Below are 24507 nucleotides of genomic sequence, written 5' to 3' on the forward strand. Positions count from 1 at the left end.
TTCAATGTAGAAGGCTTGCCCGAACACAGTTGGTTTCCTCATTTTCTCCTTGATGTCAAAGTGGAGGATGTTCTCTTTACCCAAATGGAGATCAATCGTGCCTTCCTTCACATTAACAATAGCTCCTGCTGTAGCTAAGAATGGCCTTCCTAGAATCAATGGGTCTTGAGCCTCCTCACCCATCTCAAGCACCACAAAATCTGTAGGTATCGCATACCTTCCAATCTTCACAGGGAGGTCCTCTAAGATGCCCACAGGATACTTCACTGAACGATCAGCTAACACCAGAGAGAGTCTACACTTCTTGTACTGAGTGAATCCAAGCTTCTTTGCAACAGACAAAGGCATCAAGCTGACACTAGCTCCCAAATCGCAGAGACATTTCTCAAATACCATAGGTCCAAGAGCACAAGGTAGTGTGAAGCTTCCTGGATCCTCTAACTTCTCTGGAACATCAAGCCTCTGGATGATGGCACTGCACTCATGGGTAAGAATCATCATGCCTTCCATCTCCTTCTTCTTTGCAGCTACAACATCTTTCAGGAACTTGCTGTATTGAGGAATCAACATGAAAGCATCGATGATGGGCATTGCAACCTGAGCTTCACTCATTTGCTTCTCAAACAGAGCCTTGTACTTCTCTAGCAGCTGCTTCTTGAATCTACTAGGGAATGGAAGTTTGGGTTCATAAGGAAGAGGAACAAAAGAACTTTCACTTGCTGGAGTAACAGCCTCACCATCCTTTACTGTCTTCTTCTCTTCCCCAACCTTTCCTTTACCTTTGGCTTCCACTATCTTCTCCAAGATCTCGTCATTGATCTTCTCATCAACAATCACCACTTCATCATCTATGTTGATGGCAACCCCCTCACCTAGTTTCTCAGCATCCTTGGTGAGGGTTCTAGGAGGTAACTGCTTACCACTCCGAAGGGTGATAGCTTTGGCTTCCTTGGGATTTGGGTCAGATTTTCCAGGTAGAGATCCTTGCTGGCGATTCTGGTGAGTGTTCATGGAAGCAAACTGATTCTCTAAATTCTTGACTGTAGAAGCAAGGTGTGAGAATTTGTTGTTGAGCTCATTGTAGCTCCCATCAATCTTGGAATGAAGGTTCTTCAACTCATAACCAACATGCTTCTCACTTCTAGTCTGAGACTCCAAGATTTGTTTCAGTAAGGTATCAGTGCTGCTCTCTTGAGGAGCAGAGGAACCAGACAAGGGGTTTTGCTGAGGCTGATAGCTGCCTTGCTGGTTGTTTCTAGGCGGATAACCACTCTGTTGGTTGTTGGGATAGAATTTCTGTTGGTAGTTGTTGTACTGAAAATTGGGCTCCTTTTGTACCAGCTACCATTGTTGTTGATAAAACACAACTCCTCTTGACCTTCCAAACCCTCAACCTCATTGACAGCAAGTGGATCTTCCTGCTTGGAGTTACCAACAAACTTCAGCTGCTCTTCGGTTGCTTTTTCAGCAATGAGTAGGTCGATCTTGTCTTCCAAAGCTTTGATCTCTTTCCTCGTCTGCTTATCATCTGTTCTACTGCCTCTGTCGTGGTCTCCACTGTAGACTGCATCACTCTTTACCATGTTGTCAACCAGCTCTTCTGCATCCTCCTCAGTTCTCCCCAAGAAGAACCCATTGGTAGCTGTATCCAGTCTGGCTCTGTACTTAGGAAGAGCACCACGGTAGAATGTGCTCAGCAAGCTCTCCTTAGAATAGCCATGGTGTGGGCATTGAGCTTGGTAGCCCTTGAATCTCTCCCAGGCTTCACTGAAGCCTTCCAAGTTCTTCTGTTGAAAGCTGGAAATCTCGTTTCTCAGCTTAGCAGTTCTTGAAGTAGAGAAGAACTTCTCCAAGAATGCTTTCTTGCAGTCATCCCAAATGGTGATGGAGTCACTGGGTAGAGACTTCTCCCACTGACGTGTCTTATCCCCCAAAGAGAAAGGGAATAGCTTGAGTTTAAAGGCATCTTCGGACACACCAATGGTTTTTGACAACCCACAGTAGCTGTCGAACCTGTCCAAGTGATCAAATGGATCCTCTAGAGCCAAGCCATGATACTTGTTGTTCTCAATCACATTGAGGAGTCCTGATTTGATCTCAAAGTTGTTGGCTGCTACAGCTGGTGCTCGGATTCCCAATCTATGACTATGAATGTTGGGACGGTCATTAGTGCCAATGGGTCGAGCTGCTCGCTGTTGGTTAGCTGGAGCATTGTTATTAGCGCCATTTACGCATGCATCATGCTGATGTATGTCTCCCATATCAGTGTGCAATCTCTGCAATTGAGCCTGTTGCTCTTCTTCTCTTCTCTTTCTAGCACACTCTCTCTCTAAAGCTCTGATATCTGCAGCTCTTGGAACTAGGTTTGATGGACCCCTGCTCCTCAAGTGCATACACCTGTAGATTAAAGGGAGGTGAAGAAGAATCAGTAACAAAAGAAAATAAAAATGACTTAGTCTCAAGCAAGTGACTAAATCTCAATGTTGAAATCTACTCAGAATTTGGCAATGGCCAATTTGATGTTAGGAGTTTTCAAGGCTCCTAAGACAAATGTTGTAGTATAAAAGATTGTCGAACCAGTTCTGAGGGATATCAAAGCACCGAGAATGCAAGTACTCACTTAATCTAAGTGCAACCAATGATTTAGATGGGTTTTAAACTATGACTAAAACTAAAAAGCAATAACAGAATGATACTTTCTTGACTAAGGGAAAAGAGAACTCATGGGCATAGGGATTAGACCTTGGGTGATCAAGTATCGAACTAAGGATGGCAAATGATCGATCAAACTATCGACCTTAAGCCTAGACACAATTCTAAGCAAGCTCTATGTCTAGATGAATGCTCATTTGCTAACATATCTCAAACATCAAATGTCTTTGGTTGAATAATATGAAAGCAATCATTACTAACAAGTCTATTAGCTATCTTAGCACCTTTAACAACAAATGTCTTTGGCAAAGTATACTAAAAGCCTAGGAGAGTTGTCTCGGGCATTTCATCGAACACCTTTCGGGTGAGAAATGCCTAAGGATCAACAACTGAGTGGCCAACTCAGAAGATGCATTATGATTACTCTACTAGCAAGGAAATACGAATGATCTATACTAAAACATCCTAGCTCTAACCTAATCACCCTTAATCTCCCTAACCCATGAATTCAAAAGGTGATTACTCACTAATCTCCATGATTCCTCTTAAACCCATATTGGATTTCAGATTAATCATGTAGAGAAATAGATAAGAAATCAACAATAACACAAGAACATAACAATCAAAATCCAAGAGATGAACTTCTCAAGAGAGTTTTTATGTATTTCTCAATAGATCAAAAGATAATCTGTCTCTGGTGGCTTACAAAGTATTAAAACATAGGTTTTTAGAAGTGCAAAACGTGCCTTCAAATTGCAAAAAGGTCCCCGAGAAATTGTAATTTTCGGCAGCAAAATAACGCGGAGCGACTTGCAGGTGTCGCTCCAGCAAGTCGCTCCAGAGCCACTTTTAGTGTCTCCGACGGCACAAACGCGAGTGACCTTGGTGTGTCACTCCAGCAGGTCGCTCTGAACATCGGGAGCGACTTCAGCACGTCGCTCTGGAAGGTCGCTCCAGGGTCAAATATGTGTGTCTCCGGATGTGAAAACGCGAGCGACTTCGTGCAGTCGCTCTGGATGAGTCGCTCCGGGATGTGGTGCACAGCGACCTCATGTAGTCGCTCCGAGAAGTCGCTCCAGGCAGTGCTCGTCCAAAGACCACTCTAACCACCTCCTTTGAGCTCCAAATGCACCCAAATGTCTCCAGAAACTCCATGTGGTACTCAAATACCTGATAGAGACATATGTATGCAAAATGCAACCTAGACATGGCTAAATCCTAATCTATATGATGAAAATGCACATGAATAAATGGATAGGACAATGTAAATATGCAAGATATCAATATACCTTTTCGTTTTTCCAGTAACTGGTTGAAGTTTCACTTATAAATGTCTCTCGATGTTGAGTTCAATTCAAACTATTTCGAAAAGCAAATATTTTCATAGCAAGGATATGACCACTTCTTACATGCTCCTTGCTGATCTGAGAGTCGGGCGATGCTCCAACACGGCAACACCGCCGAGGTCCGTCTGTTGAGGTTTTGGAAGGCGAGAAACCCATAACCCGAAATATCATAAAAGAATATCCATTAGTATTTATGTCAGGTTCAGATTAGTTCCTAAATATAAGATTTTTTAGGTAAAACACACTTATTAACAAAGTTACTTTTTATCTAAAAAATATCACTAAATTTTTGAATTAAAAACTATTCAACCAATTACAAAATAGAACTATTAAATTTGATTGGTTACACAGTTTTTGATAAACTTAAAGTTACCTATAAATATGAGAACATCCCACATATTGGAACATGAAAACTATTCTAAACATCATATATTTAGGAACAAAGGGAGCAGATCTCAATCCGCGCAACCGCACAGATTTTTGTTTTCATTTGTTTTTATATAAATATTTTGTTTTCAATTATAAATTGGTATATATAAGAATATATATGCGTCTATCAATTTTTAAAACATAATAAGTTTACGGTATATTTTTTTCATTGAATAGATTGTTTCAAACTTTCACATGTACTTATATCTTCTTCCATATATATATTTTTAGATTATTATTTCATTATTAAAATCGTAACTATATATATATAAAGATTAGTAAAATATTTTTTTATTGTCATATTCAAAGATATTGTAACATTTAATAAATTTAGAAAGTTTTTTAGAAAATTAAACTTTTCGCTTCATAGATTTATATTATCAAGTAAATAATTAAAATTTTAGTTTTTGTTTAATTTTTAAAGTAAACTATATAGTTTAAAATTTGTTTTCATTGGTTTAAGGTAGTAAATATTAATCATTGTTACATAATATGATTTTTGTTATTTAAAAAAAAATCTTTATATATAATTTTAAAGGTTAACATCGATAAATATTTAGATATTTAACATATGGAGGTATAGTATTACAACATTAAATTATATCTATTTAATTTATACTATCTATAAATTCAATGGATCATCTATTGTTTAAATTCAATTATTGATAGTCCAATAAAAGTTTCTGGTAGGCCCAAAATTTAAATGATAAGATTAGAAATTAAATGTAACATGACTTTCTAGAAATATGTTCATTAGGTCTATTTTTTAAAATGACATTGATTTCAATGACACCTCATATATTGATTCTTCCAATCTTATTCATCAGGTCTTGGCGTATCAGCAGGACATTCGTAATTTGATAGATGATGATTAGTTTGTGGGAGGTCCGAAATCTCTCTGGAAGTTTCCAAGCGAAGTCGTTCATTTAGGGAATGCTTATGGGTGATTTTTGTCTGATGGATCACTCATTCTGGGGGACATACTATGGGGGAGAAGTGTGTTTAAATTTTGGTTATTCTTTATCAATTCGTGCGTTGTGTTTTTCTCCTGCTTATGTCTTGCATCCTGAGTTTGGTTTATATGTCATGAATTTTTTTGGGTTTCAGTTTTATGTAGTTTGACCAATGCATGGCTGAAGTATTTCGTTTACTGATGATGTTGATTAGTGCTAATGTGCATGTAGTTGTAGTTAGTTTGGACTAAGTTTGATTTCTGTGTAGGTTCAAAAATGAGGTGACTCGTGCAGACAAAAAGGAAAAAATTGTAGACTCAAGGATTTGACCAAAGTAAAGACCGGTTTGGATGGTTGAAGATAAGTTTATTAGTTTCGGGTGAACCATCAAGGACCTGGATCCGGTTTGGTAACTCAAAGTACCAAAGATCGCAATCTTCGCAGTTATTATGGTTAGCGGAAGATATGGAAGGAAGATAAAAAAAAAGATTCTGGAAATGATTGATATAAAATGTGCACTAATCTAAAGAAAAAGTGGTGACGGCGAGAGATAGAGTCAGGAGACTAGGGTATTAAGGTTTTGGTTTTTACTAACTGTAAGGGCAGCAATTAGAGTTATCCTTCTTACGTTTGGGTAGTTAGGGATTGATCAATTGTTATACACGGGTGTGTGTAGTCACAAAAATCTAATTAAACAAGACTCTGAAGTTTGTTTAAGTGATTCCTAATAAAACGTATTTTGAGGAAACTGTGTGTATTTGGCTAGATACTCATATTGCCACTATTCTAGGTATTCCAATAGCTATCGGGAAGAGAAAAAGACCGTCTTAAAGATATGATTGACTGGAAAACAGAAAATAGAAGAAAAAAGAAGAAATAAATCTTTTCACGATTTTTTCTGTGAAAATCGATGTTGGAAAGGCAAATGATGATAGAATAATTTTCTGTAAGAGAGAGAATAGTGTTTTATTAATTCTAACTATAATTCTAAAAAAAATAACTATAGTTTACCAAGTCAAAAAGAATAAAACCAAGACGTATACATACTCGTATTATTACCAGTAAGAAGAAGAAGGATCTAGTATATAATAAGAGCTATATGCGTGAAATGACTCAAATAAATGTTTAGATGAAATATATATTGGACATAATTTCAACTGATCGTCTAAAATCAATTTAACACTGCAAAAAACCCGTCTAAAGTTGCAAAACTTGTTATTTAAGCAATTTTAGTATCGGTATGCAAAATATAGTAATTTTGAGTTTGAGGTTATTATTAAGCACCTTCGTTCTATAAGAGAAAAATCGATGATATTTGAAAGCATAAATTCCAACTTTGTTGTAGCTGTGACCATGACAGTTATCTTAGTGGTTTATATTAATATTGTATTACCATTTGGTTTTAACCAAAAAGATTCATCATTAGTGTCGGCAAGGGAAAGTTAAACCTAAAAATGTATTTAATATAGTAAGTTTTAAATTTAATTTAATTTAAATTTTAGTGACTACAAATTTCTTTTTTTTTAATTATACAGAAGTATCTTCATCTTCACCGAAATGGATCCCGATTAGCCACATGTTAGCAGTCTACATTTTCGGTTCATGTGTCGGTCTGCTGTCTCTCATAATACCAAAATTTTAATTTTTCAATGGCTGAGATTCAAACTCAAATAGTTTCACTTTACCGTATTGAGTTTCGCTGCCAAGTTAATCACTGTTGGACCATAAGCGCCAATTAAAAGTAAAAACTAATCAAAACTAATGTTTAGAATTTATGAGATTTGAGACAAGATAGAAACTAACGACACAAAAATTTATTACCAAAGGATTACACAAACTTTAACTTGGTCACTCTTGTGTTTAGGTACAATACAGAAACTAGAGTAAAAAAACTAAGAACAAGACTTGAATCTCAACACACGATAAATTACACTAATTAACTTCTCTACGCTGCTCTCTTGGGTTCCCTTAGTTGCTCTTTCTTCTTGCTCGGATCATCTGAATTCATCAATATTTATACCTGAAGCTATGACTTTCTAATCCCACATTTTTTGTTCCATCTTGCATAAGTTGTTCGTTAAACGACTTGACTCGATTTTTTTATTCTCTTCTAGGAGAAGAATTGGTCCAAACAATAAATGGATATATATCGATTTATTAGGAGGAAGTTTCGGAAGAATTAAACTTAAGAGAAACACTGTTGACGCAGTGACGCTCATCGGTAGCCGTGGGGAATCCTTCTCCTTTGAAAACATGACCTAAATGTCCATCGCATTTTGCGCATGTGATCTCAACTCTTTTCCCATCTGGCTCCAGCTGATAGATATATAAGCAAATATTTTTTTTTGTTATCAACAGATCTAGCTTCTTTATACATATATGCAACATAGATGCAGAATCATAAGACCATATTAATTAATAAGTTACATACAGTTTGTATAATGGCACCGGGAATAGCGTCGAAGAAGGCAGGCCAACCACAACCAGAGTCGAACTTGGTGGTGGACTTATAAAGAGGAGTCGCACAGCCAGCACACGCATAGGTTCCTTCCTCGAACAGTTTTGTATATTCTCCTTTGAATCGGGCTCTAAATCAAAATCATTACATTAACAGGAGGGACCGTCTCAGAAAAAAATAATACTTGGTAGTATTATTGAGCCGGACACCTAATTAATAACATGGTATAGCTAGTGACTATTTGTTCGTCTGATAAGTCTTGGATCAAAACTCAGACTAGTACCGAGACCACTAGAACATTATGGTAATCATAGTAGTTTTTAAAAAACATGCAATGAAAATATAACTTCAGCTAAAAATTTGTAGAGCTTGCTTACTCTGTTCCCTTTTCCCTGAGAACTCTAAATTGTTCAGGAGACAGAACCGCACGCCACTCCTCATCGTGTTTCTGAACAGATCCAGGTGATGGAGCCGCCGATGTTGCTGTCGTTGCCATGGTAAGAAGAGGCTTTTAAGGCGACAGAGAGATGGTCTTGTGTTCTGATGTCTTCTGAGAAAATGAAGAATTGATTTGTGAGTGAGTAGAAGAACAACAACGGGGTTGGGGGTATATATACAGAAAATATTTTCTTATTCTGGGTCCAAAAGAGACTAGAATATTCCTAAAAATAAACAGCTAAGAAAAGATAACATAAAACAACTAGGTCACAACTCATACGTATAGGTAGATAGATCTAACTGACAGAAAGGAACTAGAATATTAAGTAAACTAGTTAAAATCAAAACTACTGTTCAAAATGCTAGGTGCACGCAGGCATAAAATGCTTGATCGAAGTCTTACCACTTTTTGATTTTCTGGTAAACAAACCACATTTAGCAAATGAACAGTAAGAAGATGAATAGTAATTTTGCATGATATACTATTACAAATTTATTCAAATTCATAGTCATTAATTTTGTTAACTACTTGATGGACTAGATAGTTAATTCGTTTCTTTGAGTAGTTTAAAAATTGTGTTTGGATTCTCGTAGCTAGTTTAGTTAATTCATATATTTTATTCATGCAAAACATTAAACATTTGTAGACTTTAATCAGTAATATACAGTTGATCGCAGTCCTTGTTGCATGAATCACGTGAACGCTCCAATCATAATATAATACATTATTTTCCCTTTTATAACTAGATAGATCATTAATTTTGTTTTTTACAACGCTAGATACACCATTATTTCTTCTGATTATACTGAACTCTGATTAATTAGTGACGTGGAAATAGTACAGAATAGCTGAATTCGAAGTTACCCGTAATTTTGACGAAATTTTATGACTAGAGTTAACCGTAACAAATTTGTGACATATTACAAACGATTTTGTTTCTAAAGTTTTATGTCACATATTAGTAGCTAGTTTGTCACAATATTGTGACGAATTGTGGCGTAACAATTTTTTGTCACAATTAGTGACATAACTGTGACAAAACTATATTAAGTAACGACCGTGACATAATTGTGACTAAGTTTACGGTTGCAACTGTAACAAATTGGTGACTGGAAGACAGAGTTTCAATTTGATACGATAGAGAGACTAAATTTTAGTAACTAATTGACGCGAACCGATGACAAAAAGTAATGTTGTGAATTGTAACTTATAAATATAGGAAATACATTATAAATTCTACTTATTTATGAATATTTTATTTAGATATAATTGTCTAGATAAAAATGACCCAAATTAGCCACAAACCATAATAATATAAAATAAAATTCTTCTATACTTTATATCTAACTCTAAAATTAGTTGAGCTGTAACTGTAGAAAATTTACTTTAAAATTAGTGTGTAGAATTTTTTGATTTAGCTTTAAGAGATATAACTTTAAAATTTTCTATAGTATAAAATATGGGACTTTAGAAAATAAGATTTTTATAACTAGTTTTTCTGTTTTTTGGCTGTAACTTTAATTTTTTTGTTGTAGTTTTAAAAACTAATATAAAGCATGATTGATGGTTTTTAAAACTGTAGATAAAAATTAAAGCTAAAGTCACTTGTTACAACCCAACCAATCACCCCATAGTTATAGAAATCTAACCTAATATTTTAATTATTATATATATGTTCAATACTAAAATTGCATTCACTACAAACAAACAAATTCTATTATATACACGAGTAAACTACAAAATTCGTGTCCTTGCTATGTTTTACTAAATTTTAAAAATATTCTTATACATAGAGAGAGAAAAAATAAAAAATTGCAAATACATATTTAATTTTAAAATGCAAACAAGTAACTATTTTAGATATTTCACTCTGCGCCTTACGCGGATTATCACATAGTGTTCTTATTATTTTTGAACTTTTTAATATTTAGCTCTGTTTTCAGTATGCATGAACTTTTATTGTATATAATTCCATTTAATTACTTATAACGTCTAACATATTTTCGAGCTTATAAAAAGAATTCGGAACAGATTTTTCTCTCTTTCATTACAAGAAAACATATTTTTTACGAGGGCAATATACGTTGTAACTTCGTCGTAAACGGGGTGTTACGACGAATGAACCGCGAAACACGTTTCGTCGTAAAACGCCCGTCGTAACCGACGTTTCGTCGTAAATGACTTGTTAAGTTTACGACGAAATATATTCCTCGTAAAGCGCAGGGCAGAGATTCGTCGTAAACGACACGTAAAATTTCGTGGTAAACTCCACGTAATGGATTCGATGTAAAGCACACGTAAACATTTTCGTTGTAACACCCTCGTAAATATTTCGATGTAAACTCCACGTAACATTTCGATGTAAAGACCACGTAAAATCTTCGATGTAAAAGACTCGTAATTATTTTCGACGGTAATCAGTTGTAAATGTTTACGTCGAGCCTACATCGACGTTTCGTTTTATAATATATTTTGAATATTATTTTTAACCTCAAATATATATATATATAAATTTGAATTTATTTAAAATTCTGAATTTTAAATAATTTTAATTTTAAAACGAAATATGAAAATAAAAAACATTTATAAAAAAGCATTTAAAAGTCATAATATTTAAATTCATAATACAAACCGAAAATATTAAAAAAACTACATATCATCGAAGTAGTCGGTGGGGTTGCTCGGCTGTTGACGGGTTGGATCGGACTCTTGGGGATCTCGTACTGGCAACCCAAGAGCGGCTCGTCTCTGACTCAACATTCTCTGCATAACCGGGTTTCCCACGGCCATCACGTCTAGCAAATCCTCAAGAGAGTCTAAACGAACCTGCTGGCTATCCATTCGAGCTTTCATCTGAGAAGTCTCTTCATCCCGTCTCGAAGTGTATGACGAAGTTGCCCTTGCAACTTGGTTAACGGAGCCTATACCGACTATTCGGCCCTTCTTTCTAGGAGCCAGCTATAAAATTAAAACATATATTAATATAGTTATTAAAAATAATGAAAAAAAAAATTTTAGTTGTACTACCTCTTCGAAGATTCGGTCGGCTTCTTCGGTGGACAATGTGACGGGTAATCCATCGGGAGACTCCTGAGTTAGTTGCGTCTCCCGTTCTTCAATCCGAGTAGCCACTGCTTGAGCGAGTTTCTCTGATGCAGGATCCACAAAAACTCCGTCGGATGTGGCGTGAGTCATCTTGAATAGGTCAGACAGAGATGGTAAGACTCCCGTCTTCTCCAACTACAAAAAAAAAATATTAAAAGTTATATTAATTGAATATTTTAAAATAAATATTTAAAAACAAAACTTACAACGTCTAGACGGATGCCTGCATGTGGTTTTTGGCCGGTTCTGTGAAGCATGGGCAAATTACCATCTTTATCCTTCGTTCTTCGAGAAGCCGAGCACGAATTGGCCTTTTTGATCGAAGACGGGTGCTTCCAATAGGCGATGAGGCCATCCCACACATCCGTCGTGAGCTCAGTGGGCTTTCCCTCATACCCGTCGAGCTCCCACTTGTCCTTCCAATCGGAGACTGTGTTGCAGAGGCGGATCTTTGCTTTTGCAACGAATTCCGCCTTCACCATCTCGGTGATTCCCAAAGACCAATGCCACTTTTGCTGAAACACAAAAAATTTGAAAAAATTACAATTAATAATAATATTTAAAAAATATATACATATTTAAAAGTTAAAATTTAATTAAATTTAAAAATCTTACCGCAAACATTTTAAACCACGTGATCTTAACGTGATTTGGAGTCTTGCTCCAGTTCGGATATGCCCCGTCGTAGTAACCCTTAATCGTTTTCGAAACGCTCCGGCCAACACGGTTATTAGCCCCAAACCTGAAAGGAAAACAATTTAACCGTTAGAAAATAAAAATATTTTAAATTTTTATGTAATAAAAATTAATAACTTACCAATAAGTTCCTCGGGGTCTATCGGGGTCTAGAACATCCAAACCCTCTCGTCCGGGCTGGGCAAGCAAATCCTCTACCGTATATCTCGCGAATGGGGCATATGAAGGCACACGCAAATCCGGATGAACTGCACCTTCTGGGACAGGCTCAGGTGCAGCCGCTGGAGGAGGAGGTGGAGGCATATGCGGTGGAGGCATTTGCGGTGGAGGCATCTGCGGTGGAGGAGGACTCCAAGCAACTCTCTGAGAAGGCTGAGAGTCTGGAACTGCGGTGGAGGATGATGGACCAGAAGACGATGGACCGGAAGAAGATGTACCGGAACCATCGTCGCCAAACAAATCTCTATAACTAGGTGCTCTGGATTTTCTTCTAGGAGCCATCTAAAAAAAATTAAAATAAATTTTATCAGTTACGACATAATAAAAATATTATTCCGTTACCTAACTAATCACCTAAACTAATTACCTAACTAATCACCTAAACTAATTCCGTTACCTAACTAATCACCTAAACTAATTTAAAAAAAAAAAAAGAGAGAGAGAGAGAGAGTTTACCTTAGAGAGAGCAAAGGAATTTGGGAGGAATGAGCGAGGCAGCCTCGCTCTCGGCGTCCCCTTATATAGATTAGGATTCGTCGTAAAATCGACGTAAATTTACGACGAAATTACCAGGCCCGCGTTTTTCCATTTACGACGAATTTACCAGGCCCGTGTTTTTTAATTTACGACGAAATTACCAGGCCCGTGTTTTTCGAGTTACGACGAAATTACCAGGCCCGCGTTTTTCCATTTACGACGAAATTACGACGCTTAACCCTAAACACCGAGAATGAAATCCCTAAACCCCAAAGTGACATATCATCTAACATCATATCTTATATCATACTACTTCTTACTCTTTCTTTTAGAAAATGTTACAATAGAGAAATCCAACATTTGATACATATATTACATCACTCTAAATCGTTTTCGTTCTCATCACTATCATTACAATCATCATCGTCGCTTCTCTCGAACTCGTCTTCACGTGCTTCATCTGTCGCATCTTCGGGAATATCTTCATATTGAAAGTTTTGCGGGTCGATCAAAAGGATTTCATCAGTTGGTTGTTCTGGTACCTCAACTTCAGTGATAGCGTCTTCTTCTTGCAAGGGCGGTTCTTCTCCAACGACAATGCGTCCACGAGGTGTAACTTTGATAGCAGTTACCCAGTTTATCCCGGAAGTTCGAAGCCGAGGATAAGGAAGGAAGCTAACTTGCTCGGCTTGTGAAGCTAAAATGAAAGGCTCAAATTTGTTGTATCTTCTCCCAAAATTGACATCCACAACACCAAATTTGTTATACCGAATCCCTCGGTTCACAACAGGATCGAACCATTCACATTTGAAGAGGACGCATTTTAGCTTCAATAACCCCGGAAATTCCACTTCAATAATCTCCTGCAATATCCCGTAAAAGTCTGTTTCACCTTTCACACATATTCCGTAGTTACTCGTTGCCCGATGTCTCCCATACTCGTATGTGTGAAAGGTAAATCCTCGTGTGAAATACATAGGTGATGTGGTGACCTTTGCAACTGGACCTTGAACCAATTCATGAAACCATACGGGATAATAAGGATCGTCATAATCAACCTGCAAAAAACATATATATATTCTTAAACACTTACTTAATTAATATAATAGTATGAGATATATTACCTGTGATTTTAACCACTTGACAAAGTGCTTATCTTTACGTGTATCCACATCAGTTGCAGATATTCCTGGTATTGCTTCTTCAACTTGAGATACAAACATCCTGCAAATTGAACAAATAATCAAATCATACATAATTAACTTCAATTCATATAATTAACATTCACAAAAAAATTTACCTTTCAAAGTAACGGGTCATTGCATCCTCGCAGTTGAGCAGAATATAAGTGTGGGCACTATGTTTATCTTCTTCACATGACCACCATACTTCTTTCGTTTTACCACCAAACCGTCCAATTTCGCAGAAAATGTCAGGAACACCATCAATTGGATATGATGTCGGTACTCCACCATCATCATATCTTCTAGGAACTCTTTTTCTCGTACGAACAGTTGGAGCAAAGTAGTATGATGTGAAGTTAGATGTTTCGGCTGTCAAACTCCCTGCAACTATTGAACCTTCTACCTTTGCAAGATTTCTTGCTTTCCCCTTCAAATGTTTCATCTGTCGCTCATACGGATACATCCATCCGTTGTGAACAGGTCCACGAAGCAATGCTTCATACGGTAGGTGGACAACTAGATGCTCCATGACGTCAAAAAATGAAGGAGGAAATATCTTCTCCAGGTTGCACAATATGATCGGAATGTTCTGATGAAGTTGTTCGATGACTTCTTCTTTGAACGTACGTGTGCTAAGATCTCTGAAAAATGCTCCGATGGCTGTATATTTTAAAAGGAATCAAATTAATAACATTTCGTAACATAGGTATATATATAAATTTATAATTACCTGCAAGTGCTTCGTGGACATTTGCTGGAAGGAGCTCGGCAAAAGCAAATGGAAGCAGTCGTTGCATAAACACATGACAATCATGACTTTTCATTCCGGAGAACTTTTGACCTCGTTCAATACATCTTGACATATTTGAAACATAACCATCAGGAAACTTAACTTCCGATGCAACCCAGTCAAACAAGGTTGTTTTCGCTGCTGATGACAACCGGAAGATGGGAACAGGAACGTTTCCATTGCTCTTGATATGTAACTCACTTCTTGAGCAAATATCAGGTAAGTCCATCCTTGACTTTTTGTTATCTTTTGTCTTCCCAGGGACGTTAAGTAATGTATTCATGATGTTCTCAAAAAAGTTCTTCTCGATATGCATGACATCCAGATTGTGGCGTAAGAGAAGATCCTTCCAATACGGTAGCTCCCAAAATATACTCTTCTTATGCCAATTGTGAGATACACCATACCCATCAGGCATATTTCCAGGAACATGCCAATTTCCTCCAACCTTAACTGTTTCCTGAGCTCCGTAATAATCAATGTCCGCTTCGATCTGCTGGCCGGTGAGATATGGAGGAGGACTGTCTCTGACAATTTTTTTGTGTCGAAACAATGTCTTGTTTCTTCTGTACGGATGGGCAAGTGGAAGAAACCGACGATGACAATCAAACCAACAACTCTTCCTACCATTCTTCAGTTGAAAAGCATCCGTGGATCCAAGACAATACGGACAAGATAATCTTCCATGTGTTGTCCAGCCAGACAACATCCCATAAGCAGGGAAATCACTTATCGTCCACATCAGAACTGCTCGCATCGTAAAATTGGTTTTCAAGGAACAATCGTACGTCCTCACCCCTTCTGACCACAATTGCTTTAGCTCTTCTATCAACGGTTGAAGAAAAACATCAAGAGACCGTTTTGGATGCTTCGGCCCTGGGATTAATATGGTCAAAAATAGAAATTCTTGTTCCATGCACATATCCGGCGGTAAATTATACGGCGTAAGAATGACTGGCCACAAAGAATATTGTCTACCAGACATTCCAAATGGACTAAATCCATCGGTGCATAACCCAAGATAGACATTCCGAATATTTGTAGCAAAATCTCCGTGTACCTTGTTGAAATGTTTCCACGCTCTTGCGTCTGATGGATGTGCAACCTCACCATCTCTCTGGACATGTTCGGCATGCCACCTCATCGACGCAGCAGTCCTCTCAGATTGATATAATCTTTTCAATCTGTCTGTAATTGGTAGGTACCACATCCTTTGGTACGGTACCCTATTCCTCCCACGGCCTTGCGGTTTGAATCGTGGTTTTTTGCAGAATCGACACTCTTCTAACTTGTCATCTTCCTTCCAGTAGATCATGCAGTTGTCGATGCAAACATCAATCATCTCCGAGGGTAACCCAAGACTATAAACCAATTTCTGAATCTCATAATAAGATTCAGCAGACACGTTGTCTTCTGGCAAATACTCTTTAAACAACTCCGCCCATGCATCCATGCAATTCTCAGGTAAATTATGATCCGTTTTAATATTCATCATCCTAGCTGCTAGAGACAATTTAGAGAGACCTTCTCTACAACCAGTGTAGATTGGTTGATTTGCAGCATCTAGCATTTCATAAAATCTTTTTGCATCCAAATTAGGTTCTTCTACATTTCCAGTTCCATCTGCTATTGTTGTAGTTGTTTCTAAAAATGCATCACTAATCATATCTTGAACCCTATCATGATCTACCATCTGCTCCTCTTGATGATAATTATATTCATTATGCACATGATTCGGTTCTTCATTATGATGAGCATCCTCAAAATTAGCATTACTACTACTAGCTTCATTTCCCCCATAACCCTCTCCATGTTGATACCAAATGTAATATGTGGTGTAAATCCTCTGTTTACTAAATGATTCCATACAGTTTCACTACGTGCAAATTTCGAATTTTTGCATTTTGAACAGGGGCAGAACATCTTACCGCTTTCCTGCGTGATCGGTGTACAGCCCGCCTGGTGCATGAATGTCTCTAGCCCGTTCAGAAATGCATTCGTCACTCTCCCGTCGGAATCTTTGTGCAAATACATCCAACTTCGTAACTCGTAAATACTACCGCCACCGACCATTTTTTCTACTATTTTTTTTTAAATTTTTTTTTTTTCCGTTTGTGTCTTGTGAGGAAGAGAGTTGTGTGTTGTGAGGAAGAGAGTTGTGGGAAATGACATATATATAGAGAAATTTTCGAGTTGGGTAGTTGAAATATAACAACGATTTTACAAGGGAAAGTTTACATGGATTTTACATAGTTTTTTTACAACGACTTTACAACGAAACTCGATAAGTTTTTCACCTAAATATAACGGTAACATGATTCGTTGTAATATCGATGTAAAATTTCATTTTCGACGTACTTACGTCGTAATATTACATGGCGTTTACGACGAAATTTGGTTTCGTCGTAATTGCGTTGTTACCCCACCAATTACTATTTCTAAAACAACGATAAGGAACCTGTGTCGTTCGTCTGTCTGCCAATTCAGTGGAACGACAAGGAGAAAGTGGACGGAAGTGCAGCTGGTTTGTACTTGAGAGGAACCTTTGACGATGGTCGGAGGTTTCACTCAAGTATAAACCAACTTCACTTCCCTCCATTTTCTCCTTATCGCTCTACTGAATTGGCAGACAGACGAATGACTCATGTTCGTTATCGTTATCTTCGAAATAGTAATTGGTGGTTCGAGAAGAAGAGAGTTGTGTGTTGTGAGGAAGAGAGTTGTGTGTTGTGAGGAAGAGAGTTGTGGGAAATGACATATATATAGAGAAATATGGTAAGTTTTACATGGATTTTACATGGAAAATTTACAACGCGTTTACAACGAACTTAGGTAAGTTAAAGCACTTTCAATACACGTTTTCACCTTTATGTAACGGTAACATGATTCGTTGTAATGTCGATGTAACGTTTACAACTATTTTGCATTCCACGTACTTTCGTCGTAAACTTACATTAACTTTACGACGAATACATTTCGTCGTAAATTACCATCGAGTTTACGACGAAGTCATGTCGCGTCGTAATTGCGTTGTAAAGCTAATGTAAATTTACGAGGAAATAATTTCCTCGTAAAATGCCGTTGTTACTGCTACGTTTTCTTGTAGTGTTTAATTTTGTTTTCTCTCATAAACAAAAGTTGCATACATGTTTATACATGTTTTCTTTTGCTCCAGTGTTCGGTGCACTGACATTAAAAACGTCTCTCTTCTCCATTTCCTCTTTTGGCTTTTGCTCTCTATTTCTCTCTTCCTCCACTTGTCCACTCTGCCTTATGCTCTGGATCTCTCACGACCTTACTTCCCCGGTGTCATGCTCATGGGGCCCACTGCTAACAAGGGACTCTTGCTTTTGGCATTCCTGTAACAGCCCGATCCCCCGGCGTCCGACCGGGGTTATCGAAGGGGCGTTATGGACACGTGTCTACTCATTTAGACAACCCTACGTGTCCCGTTACTGGTTTCGAGAGTCAACGGGCGCATAACCTTCTTTGAAATACCGTCACACCCACATCCATATACTTCTACTTACAGTCCTGCGCACAGGAAAATGGAAATGGAGGAGTGAGCAACAAATTACTCAGTCAAGTGGCTCTAGACCAGCCTGCCCGCATGACACTCTATACTACTCTATGCGGGAACTATGACTGACTAGCCACTACAATCAGTTAATGCATGTTTATCAGTTCATATCGTCATCTGTAATTTCCACATTTAATTCCATACATTTCTAACAACCTAGTGATCAATCAATACAATGATCTCACTCATTGCCACACACGTCAAATCCTAGACTTGACCGACTCATCTTATGACACCTTTAACTCCCCGTTACCCGACCATGAGCTAAAGACCCTACAATGCACGTCCTTCAATACGTCCTTATCATCAGTGGGTAGCCCAACTAGGCTTCTACCCCATATTCTTGTGGATTGGCCACATCTCCTATGGGTGCTTCCATATTCTTGTGGATTGGCCACATCTCCTATGGATACCTAGCGTGAACTACTGCCACACATACTTTCCTTAGACTCTATATGCTTTCCCACCCATGCTTAACCTTATCATTATTCTTGTATACTTTCACTTATCCTTTCACATACTTATCACTTTCACTTATCCCTTCTCATTTTCATTTACTTTCCCTTTTCATTTAGACTTGTACTTGGACTCATCCACTAGACGCCACCCGTTATCGGTGTCACACACAATACACATCGCACTCAAATTCTACTTACAATAACATTAACAATCAATGCTCATCTATATAACTTTGCATTCATTTCTCTCTAGCACCCTAGCTTTAATCACAACAACACATGGGACTACACATCCAAACATACAAGCATCATTCACCAATCAATCATCACTACCACAACTCAATTCAGTTCATCAAGTCCCATTTATCATTATGAGGGTTCTTATGCATCATGATCCATTCATCTATCATCCTAGCAATTATCATGTTCTATCAACCTAACTCTCAAACAGGGTCTAAACAACCTAACTCCAACATAAAGGAGTATACAGAATCATGAGAGAAGGTTGGGTTCGAGACACTCCACCTTAGCCTAGATCTGGATCTGGAACAAGAGGCAAGGGAGAGGAGATTGAGATCTGGTCACCACCACCACTACACGGCACCGGCGAGAGTGAGAGAGAGAGAGCGTGCGACGGCGAGGAGAGAGAGAGGGTGACGGCGAGGAGAGAGAGAGAGAGAGCGACGCGCGGGAGAGAGAGAGAGAGGAGAAAGAGGTGGCGCAGGAGAGAAGGGGAGAGAGCTCGACGGCTAGGGTTTCTGGTCTCCGGGAATTCTCTGCAGAGCTTCGCTTCAATTTCTGGGTGAGGCAAAAAGGGAGACTGCATCTCCTTTTTATAGGAAAGAGGAAGGGAAAACCCTAGGTCTTTGCCAAATGGGCCGTAGAGAAGCCCATATTCCTAAAGAAATTTATGGGCTAGGAACCGGGCCGTTACAATTCCGGCATGGCTTCCTCGAATAATGTAAATCAGCCAGCCGATTATTAGGGTTTGAGGTCGTTTATACCTCAGTTTTCAATCTTAGATCCTAATTTTGATTTATCCCGTTAGTTGTGGCTCCGGCGAGGTCGAGCGGTGGCGTTTGAGATACTCCTCTGCTTGGTGCATCGTCGGAGGAGTTTCATTATGTCATCTCTCAAAGAGTTTTGGCATTGGTCTTGCCGCGTCAGCGCGCCTCAAGGTCTGAATGGTCGACGGGTGTCGGTCTTCTTGTCTTGGAAATGTCGTGTGCATCTCTGGTGCTTGGCGGTGTCATAAAGTCATATATGGCTGTGGCTGCTTCTGCGTTCCATCTGCTTCGTCTTTACCTTCTCCGGTCACACTGCACTTCCTCTGCTCTCCCTATGAATTGATATCGTGATTGGTTTAGTTTGGGTTTAATCTATCTTTGCCTTAGCTTGCGGTTTGTCTTCGTCTTGACTAGAATATTGTTGGGTCAGTCTTGATTCTGGTTCTCATAATGGGCACACAGCGAGGCTTCGACTTTCCATTTTTTTCTATGGTTTGTTTGTGTCTTGGTGGATCCCTGTGTGAAACCCAGTATTCCATCTCTAGATTGTGTCACTTGACTCCTCCAGTGGCTGTGTTTTGATCGACCTTGTGCTTGACAGAGCTGCATTAGTGATGTGTTGCTGTTGATTCTTCAGCCTGCTTTCTAGTGTCTTTTAGTTTTGTGTCGGGCGAGCTATTGCACGGATAAAGGTATGCACTGCTCTAGGAATTCATTGGGTTTGCTTCATGATGCTTTGTTGGTTTATGCTGAGTTCTTGCTAAGGATTAATGTTATCAGTCTCTTTTGGGTTCGTGCTGAGAATCTCCGTGCTCAGAGCGTCGTCAGGAGACCATGGTTCGTAACAGTGGCGGACCCAGCATTAGTTTTAAGGGGGTTCAATATATAGCTTAAGAAAAAAAACTGAACTGTAAAATGGGGTTTAGGAGGGATTGAACCCGGATTTATGGTCAATTTTCGAGATTTTTAAAAATATATTTTTGTACGATTTTAAACATTAGTTAAATCCGATCCGAACCGAACCCGGAAAGAACCGAACCGAACTTGATCTGATAATTGGTAAAAGCCGAATAGTACTTATGATCATAATACCAAAAATCCAAAAATCCTAATCATCCGGACCGAAACTGAACGGACCACTGAACGCCCAGGCCTACATATATATATCATAGTAAAACACATTGAATGACCATACAAATATTATTACTTATGAGAAAAAGACCATACAAATATTATTACTTATGTGCTGACAAAAAATATATTATTACTTATGTTTCTAATATACATCAAAACTATTTTTGTTTATAAGCGGCAAAACGTGTCCAATATAGACAAAAAGACAAAAAAAAAAAAAAAATCTTATTGGGAAAATTGAAAATTGAATGTGTCTTATTTTACCATTTTACTCGTTATTTTATCAGTGGTAGAATCAATTTCATAGCATGTTCGGTTCCCTTTTTTAAACTAATTCAGGGCAAACGGTCTTCTGTAAATAGACCATGCGTAAAATATTATCGGCATGTGAATGAATCAGCACAATTGGGGATATATCTCAAATTTTGTATTTTGTTCTTGTGATCATTTTGCGTTCCAAAAAGAAGTATTTGTGATCATTTAAACTAGGGTGAATTAGCTGAATATTCATAAGAGACAAAAAAAGAAGAATATTCCATGCTACAGTAACACCAAACGGATGGGACAATTAGAGCCCAACTTTTCCCGTTTTCTCCTTTCTAGCGCGTGCACGTGAGATGATTATGGAAGTTAAAATACATGTGCACATTTGTTTGGCTCTTATTCATTATATTGAGTATTAATAGTTGGTTTTTTTCTGCTTTATGGCAAAATAGACAACACAATGAATAACAATGTATGAAGAAGAAGAAATAAGCGTAGTAAAATCACAACCTTCCAACGAACATTAGATGTTTCATCATTAAGCATGGTTACCGTTTCAGACTACTATACATTGCGTAGTATAGTATAGTATAGTACAGTCTGGCACAAGTTCTACACTTATTGCAAAAGAAAAACACGCTACAACTTGTGAACTTAAAATGCTCTCGATTCTACTCTATATGAAACATGTATACACTTAACCAAGGATATGAGAATTTGTGTCAAATTGTTCTATACTATACAACATATGTAGTATAGTTTGAAACGATAACCATACTTAGCGCTTCCCATATTGAAAATGTTTTACCCTACAAGGTATTACACACGAGCTGTAATAGTTGCGAGAATGTGTTGTCAAAAGAGAGAAGGACATGATAAAAGTGGTGAAATTAAGGACTACGAAATTGTTGGAAGCTACTTTAGACAAAACGTATACACACACTTAACTATGCTTATTCCAACGTATGACAAACTATACTATAGTATATATTATATAGTATATATCATGGATAGGTTGTATAAACAACCCAACATATCTCCATATGTTTTGTAGAAGCATATATCACGGATAGGTTGTATATGTTGCGAGAATGTGTTGTTCTATGCCAGAAGAAACATCGGATAAAATTGATGCACTTAAGGGGATGTCAATTATTGGAAGCTAGTATAAACAAACTGTACATAAGCTTTAGTTAGGGTATGCTGCCATGTGACAGACTATACTATAACATACATTATAAAGTATAGTCTAAATTAACCCATGTCGTTCTAATTCCATGCATACTTCTTTGCAGTTTAGCTCTTCCAACAAGTTGGGTACAAGTGCAGAAGGTTAACAAACATAACTGTCATTTTAAGGATGATGTTGAATTCCATCAAAGTGTGTTGTAATAATTGCTATATAGATGACACTACAATAGTACATATGTGTTGCATAGAATACATAAGAAACCTGAAATTAGATACGGCGTGCAAGTAAATATTGTAAAAGTACACAGAAAACATAGGGGTTCCATCCAACAAGTCAATATAAGTAGTATATGAGTAGATAAAGAACAACATCAGGGTTTCATCCTACATGTCACTATGGGAGTTGGCCGGGGTGAACGTCGATATGGCTGCAACTGCAAGTGACTCATTTGTGAGTGAGGCGTACTGATTTAGGCTCTCTGTTGCATAAGCATTGCCACAAGAGGTAACCCTCATGTATGTTAACCAGTTTCTCCTCTTTTCCTATACTATTTACATTTATTATATAGTATAGACACCTCGGTTGCATCATACATCAGTTTATCTCCCCCTCCTCCCGCACGGGCCCAGAAACTTGTGTTGTGAAACAAACACCCAAAACACAGACATAGACATTAGCATTCACATAATTCATAACAAGCATGCAAGTCCAAAGGTATATAGATCCAAGGACACTAAACCAGTTGAACTATTACAAATACCAATGGTAATCTATACTATTTACATGCATCACACAGTATAGTCTCATGTTTCCCATCATCCATCAAGTTCTCCCCCAATCCACGAACCCAGAAACTTATGTTCACAAAGAAGATGTATGGTCATAAACTTACTTCGACGAGGCTCGTTTTACATGAACCAAAGATTAAAATCTTAAATAAAATTTAAAACAAAAATAATTGAGTAACAATACCTTCTTTTGTAACTTTGGCAGTTACCCCTTCCAATAAGATCTGCAAACGAAACTGGTTCCGATTAATTGTTGTAAAACAGGTTTGAATTGCACTAAATACCTTATAAATCAAACATTATTTACCTTGATTCATTCCTTTTTGGATATGAGATCGCGCCGCCGTTACCGTGAATAGTCCACCGTAATCTTACTTTTGATTATCCAACTTCGGCCGCTGTCACCCATGTTAACTCGCCGACGTTTTCCTTTTTCAACTGTGATTCGCAATAGTGGAGACGATCTTGCTCTTCGCATGCGAGAGGGTTGTAAGTGAAACTGATTTTTTGTTTGGCTGCGAAAAAAAAAGACACATTTTTTGCCTTCCTACGCGCAGGTGAAGCTAATTTCGTCACATTTCATAACATTATATATTATATCATAGCATCTGAGTTGATATGTATAGATACTTAATTTTTCATATATAATGGACATGAGTCCAAATTTCCCTTTAAACTAATATTTTTTATCAATTCATATTGTTGAATAGTCTGCCCTTGCGCGTAGGTCTTGAAATGATCTATTTTAAAGTTTTTTCATCTACCAAAAAGCATAAAATGTAAATGTAATAAAATATATGTAATTACTAAATATAAAATAGAAGATTTTGTATATTAACATACTTTCATATATTTGTAGATGTACAATGTTAACGATATTTAATCATATATATGGACCAAATCGAATTACGTACCCAAACTGCATTTTGACTTTAATGTGACATGTGAGTTATTGAATGACTTTTTTGTTATAAAAGAAAGACGTTAGTGTAAATGTGTCTATTATATGTCTAGGAGAGAGCCATGAGCACAAATTTACGCATAAATAGTATTAAATACTAAGATGTCTAAGAAACTTTTTTAAATTTAATAGTTTGACTAAAGGTTCATTAATGATGTAATGCTAAGAAGTTTAAGTTTTGAATATCAAAAAAGAAAAAAATATGCAAATTAATGTAAAAATGCTTAGATTAAATCTTCAGATTGCAAAGAGTACTCAAGCGTAGATCATTAGAGCTGCTCATTATAAGTGATAGACAAGAATAAGAAGCATTTTCATGTCTCGCAGAGAAATCTGAACTAAGACATCTCCTAAGTAGGTAATAGTAACTAAGAC

General features: G+C 37.5%; 2 protein-coding genes, 1 long non-coding RNA gene and 1 other non-coding gene across 4 annotated transcripts; 1 reads left to right on the forward strand and 3 right to left on the reverse strand.

Moving 5' to 3' along the window:
• The first annotated feature begins 1713 nt into the window (after positions 1-1713).
• On the forward strand, positions 1714-1820 carry LOC117127634. The gene has a single exon (XR_004450654.1). It is a non-coding gene; the product is annotated as a small nucleolar RNA R71 (small nucleolar RNA).
• A 5299-nt stretch (positions 1821-7119) lies between these two features.
• On the reverse strand, positions 7120-10290 carry LOC103834221 (peptide methionine sulfoxide reductase B9). The gene is made up of 3 exons (XM_009110283.2): positions 8216-10290; positions 7812-7968; positions 7120-7696 (listed from the first exon to the last, which is right to left on the reverse strand). Exons 1-3 carry the CDS (start codon positions 8332-8334, stop codon positions 7538-7540), a joined length of 435 nt encoding a protein of 144 aa, XP_009108531.1. The 5' UTR covers positions 8335-10290; the 3' UTR covers positions 7120-7537.
• Positions 10291-12996: 2706 nt separating this feature from the next.
• LOC117127386 lies at positions 12997-15866 on the reverse strand. The gene is made up of 4 exons (XM_033277539.1): positions 14689-15866; positions 14075-14618; positions 13899-13998; positions 12997-13832 (listed from the first exon to the last, which is right to left on the reverse strand). The coding sequence occupies exons 1-4, from the start codon at positions 15731-15733 to the stop codon at positions 13152-13154; spliced, it is 2370 nt and encodes a 789-aa protein (XP_033133430.1). The 5' UTR covers positions 15734-15866; the 3' UTR covers positions 12997-13151.
• A 6706-nt stretch (positions 15867-22572) lies between these two features.
• LOC103834224 lies at positions 22573-23744 on the reverse strand. Its single transcript, XR_626446.3, has 3 exons — positions 23479-23744; positions 23356-23395; positions 22573-23015 (listed from the first exon to the last, which is right to left on the reverse strand). It is a non-coding gene; the product is annotated as an uncharacterized LOC103834224 (long non-coding RNA).
• Positions 23745-24507: the final 763 nt, after the last annotated feature.

The sequence above is a fragment of the Brassica rapa genome, chromosome A08, assembly GCF_000309985.2.
Source record: "Brassica rapa cultivar Chiifu-401-42 chromosome A08, CAAS_Brap_v3.01, whole genome shotgun sequence".
In the NCBI taxonomy this organism is placed as follows: Eukaryota; Viridiplantae; Streptophyta; class Magnoliopsida; order Brassicales; family Brassicaceae; genus Brassica; species Brassica rapa.

Bases quoted from the DNA above. Each gene is read 5' to 3' on its own strand.
- LOC103834221 (XM_009110283.2), bottom strand. From the start codon at position 8,334: ATGGCAACGACAGCAACATCGGCGGCTCCATCACCTGGATCTGTTCAG. The intron at 7,969-8,215 runs GTAAGCAAGCTC...ATTTTGATTTAG, and splicing joins CTCAGGGAAAAGGGAACAGA to AGCCCGATTCAAAGGAGAAT. The intron at 7,697-7,811 runs GTATGTAACTTA...TATATCTATCAG, and splicing joins CCGGTGCCATTATACAAACT to CTGGAGCCAGATGGGAAAAG.
- LOC117127386 (XM_033277539.1), bottom strand. From the start codon at position 15,733: ATGTCTGGTAGACAATATTCTTTGTGGCCAGTCATTCTTACGCCGTAT. The intron at 14,619-14,688 runs GTAATTATAAAT...TAAAATATACAG, and splicing joins TGTCCACGAAGCACTTGCAG to CCATCGGAGCATTTTTCAGA. The intron at 13,999-14,074 runs GTAAATTTTTTT...TTCAATTTGCAG, and splicing joins ATGACCCGTTACTTTGAAAG to GATGTTTGTATCTCAAGTTG.